General features: G+C 35.9%; 1 protein-coding gene across 1 annotated transcript; it reads right to left on the bottom strand.

Moving 5' to 3' along the window:
- Positions 1-227: 227 nt before the first annotated feature.
- On the bottom strand, positions 228-3,386 carry LOC107572868 (ribonuclease inhibitor-like). Its single transcript, XM_016259293.1, has 4 exons — positions 3,208-3,386; positions 2,324-2,497; positions 2,002-2,163; positions 228-340 (listed from the first exon to the last, which is right to left on the bottom strand). The coding sequence occupies exons 1-4, from the start codon at positions 3,384-3,386 to the stop codon at positions 289-291; spliced, it is 567 nt and encodes a 188-aa protein (XP_016114779.1). The 3' UTR covers positions 228-288.
- Positions 3,387-3,657: the final 271 nt, after the last annotated feature.

Raw genomic sequence — 3,657 nt, forward strand, 5'->3', positions numbered from 1 at the left:
ATCACGTTTATGATTAGAAACACATGAATCATTATGGATGAGTTTAATACAAATATTATTATGTTTGTAGATCTTAAACTGAAGAGCCAGACTGACTCATCTGAGCTTCTTCCTCCTCTGTTTCACCTTTAGTATTCAAATGATCATGTTGTTTTATTTAAAGCAACACGAATGTTTTGATTGTAAAGTCTGAGTCTCTTCCAGCTGTATGTATTTCTGCTCACAGACACAGACACAGAGGTGAAGCTCTCAGCTGATGTTCACTGCTCCTCTCATCATCATCTTAAACTATGATATACAGCATCCATCATCCTGTGACGGCTGAACTCTATCAGGGACTCTGTAAGGTGGAACAGAAGAGAAAACAATCAGTGTTCAGTGGAACAAATTACTATTTCAATTACAGATTTTTTAGTAAAAAGAAGTTACATTTACATGATCTTGCATATATATTTCTGAAGCAATATATGTGTTTTAAACACATTTAGAACATGTATTGTTATATATAATATATGTGTTAGTCTGTTTGTGTGGCTCCTATTGAGTCACTATAAAGAGAAACATGCTAATGATTGTACATCAAATATAATAAATGACAAGGAACAAACACAAATGTGATTTTGCCTAAGATCAAAACCTTTAGTTAAACGTTTGAGTAGTTAAAGCTGTTTGTCCTCTAGTTTAAACATGTTTGTATTGGTCTTAGTAAAGAACTGAAAGTAAAGTAAGTGTAAAGTAATGAGACGTGTTGCTGATGAAAGTAAAAACACAGAAGAGACGGAGACATTGATCATGTGATGCTGGAGTCTGCACTGATTTTACCAGTGTTTTCCTACAGTCTGACCAAACCTGTTTTCACACTGACATGATTCACTATTACTGAAGTAATTAATAAAGCAGCTGTTGCTGTATAAAGCTGTGACAGTCTGCTTCTGTTCTCTTTCCTCCTGTGTGTTCAACATTTACTCAACTTTACATTTCATTCAGACACAATGAACCCTCAGGTGCAGTAAAGCTGGATGATAGTCTGATGATCTCTTTCACTAATATTTGACCGTATATATTTATCAGCAGTAACTGAAGATCTCTTTAATATCACAGTGATGTTTGCTCACCTCAGTTCACAGTTTGAGTCTCGTAGCACATCGACGAGCTGCTGCTTCGAGTCTCCAATCATATTATCACTCAGATCAAGCTCTTTTAGAAACTGCAGTGCTTTTGTGTTTCTCAAAGACTGAGTTAAAGAAGAAACATCTGTAATACCACAGCAACTTAGACTGGAAAGAGATAAACAGAGGAAGAGAGATCATCTCACAAACAATCATTAATGTGAAGAAACTGACACAAATATAATGTGACCTCATCGTGAGATATTGAGTATAAAGTGTTTTGTAGTGATTTTACTGATTGTGATTCTTGTGTGTGAATGTTGCTGACCTCAATCTCTCCAGTTTACAGCCTGAATCCTTCAGTACGTCACACAAGTGATTCACTCCTGTGTTTGTTATGTGATTACAGCTCAGGTCCAGCTCTCTCAGGTGTGATGGGTTTGAGTTCAGAGCTGAAGTCAGGACGAGACTCTGTTTCTCTGTAATACTGCATCCACACAGACTGAAGACAGAGAGAGAAAACACAATCAATCAGATCTAAGTTTATATCTGAGTTAAGCACATCATGAGTAAATGAATCAGACTGTAGCTGATTTTACCAGTGTTTTCCTACAGTCTGACCAAACCTGTTTTCACACTGACATGATTCACTATTACTGAAGTAATTAATATAGCAGGTATTGCTGTATAAAGCTGTGACAGTCTGCTTCTGTTCTCTTTCCTCCTGTGTGTTCAACATTTACTCAACTTTACATTTCATTCAGACACAATGAACCCTCAGGTGCAGTAAAGCTGGATGATAGTCTGATGATCTCTTTCACTAATATTTGACCGTATATATTTATCAGCAGTAACTGAAGATCTCTTTAATATCACAGTGATGTTTGCTCACCTCAGTTCACAGTTTGAGTCTCGCAGCACATCAATGAGCTGCTGCTTCGAGTCTCCAATCATATTATCACTCAGATCAAGCTCTTTTAGAAACTGCAGTGCTTTTGTGTTTCTCAAAGACTGAGTTAAAGAAGAAACGTCTCTAATACCACAGTGATTTAGACTGGAAAGAGAGAAACAGAGGAAGAGAGATCATCTCACAAACAATCATTAATGTGAAGAAACTGACACAAATATAATGTGACCTCATCGTGAGATATTGAGTATAAAGTGTTTTGTAGTGATTTTACTGATTGTGATTCTTGTGTGTGAATGCTCCTGACCTCAATCTCTCCAGTTTACAGCGTGAATCCTTCAGTACGTCACACAAGTGATTCACTCCTGTGTTTGTTATGTGATTCCAGCTCAGATCCAGCTCTCTCAGGTGTGATGGGTTTGAGTTCAGAGCTGAAGTCAGGACGAGACTCTGTTTCTCTGTAATACTGCATCCACACAGACTGAAGACAGAGAGAGAAAACACAGTCAATCAGATCTAAGTTCATATCTGAGTTAAACACATCATGAGTAAATGTCATACAGTCACTGATACACAAACAAAATAATGTAAACAGATAATATATGAAGAAATAAACCAAGAGAGGAGCATTTGAGGACACTAGTTACAATTCCACGTCTGGATCCGTCCTCATTTAACAAATAAATGAATTAACCAATGTAAATTAATATAGAGGATTAATGCAGACACAATAGAAAAATAATACAATTAAATGGTCTACTTTTAAATTTTTAATGCAAGAAAATTAAATCAATCAAATCAAATAAATTACTTTAAGCCATTTTAGAGTGAAGTTTAGTCTCTAAATATACTAAATATAAATTTATCTTAATAAAAGATTTAGTGTAGAGTACCATTAGTTCAGTATAAATGTGACTCAGAATAATCTACTGTCATCTGTTAGACTGTTTTTAGTCTGTTTTCACATTTGTCTTGTTTCACAGCAAAGATTTGTCAGATTTCAGTGAGTTTCCATGCTGTTTCTACAGACACAAACCCATGAACTAAGAGTATTTCTGAATCTTTCTTCAGCTGGAGAAACACAGAAGATGCAGGTAGCGCTAGAAATGATGTAACATGAGCCCAGCGATCTTAAACTGAACAGTAAACTTTAATCAGACTGTAGCTGCTGTAGAGTATAATGATACTAACTCTAGTTTCTCCAGCTTGCATTGTGTGTTCATCAGTAGATCACTGAGGCTCTTCACTCCAGAGTCTCCTGGTTTATTCCCTCTCAGATTCAGCTCTCTCAGGTGTGATGGGTTTGAGTTCAGAGCTGAAGTCAGGACGAGATGGACTGAAGCAGCGCAGCATCTTTTACCAGACTGCATACTAAAATAGTGGATTACCACCATATATTGGAATATCACACATCTTACAGCTTCATGTTTATATATTCATATATTAATTTACTTAATTTTTTTTAAATAACATTTTGCGAATAACAGCGGTTGAAATTCAATCCGTGTAGTATTCTAACAACTGGTAAGTAACAATAAGTAAGAACTTTTTTGGGCTCTTTTTAAGGAGAGAGTTATATGATTACCATAAATGATATAATGATGTTCAGGAGTGGGTTAATATTTCAAATTCAACACACAC

Source organism: Sinocyclocheilus grahami, unplaced genomic scaffold, assembly GCF_001515645.1.
Source record: "Sinocyclocheilus grahami isolate Dianchi unplaced genomic scaffold, SAMN03320097.WGS_v1.1 scaffold1826.1, whole genome shotgun sequence".
Taxonomy (NCBI): Eukaryota; Metazoa; Chordata; class Actinopteri; order Cypriniformes; family Cyprinidae; genus Sinocyclocheilus; species Sinocyclocheilus grahami.

Coding starts and splice junctions, on each gene's coding strand:
- LOC107572868 (XM_016259293.1), bottom strand. CDS start 3,386: ATGCAGTCTGGTAAAAGATGCTGCGCTGCTTCAGTCCATCTCGTCCTG. Junction 2,498..3,207: donor TGCAAGCTGGAGAAACTAGA/GTTAGTATCATT, acceptor CTCTGTCTTCAG/TCTGTGTGGATGCAGTATTA. Junction 341..2,001: donor GACTCAAACTGTGAACTGAG/GTGAGCAAACAT, acceptor TCCACCTTACAG/AGTCCCTGATAGAGTTCAGC.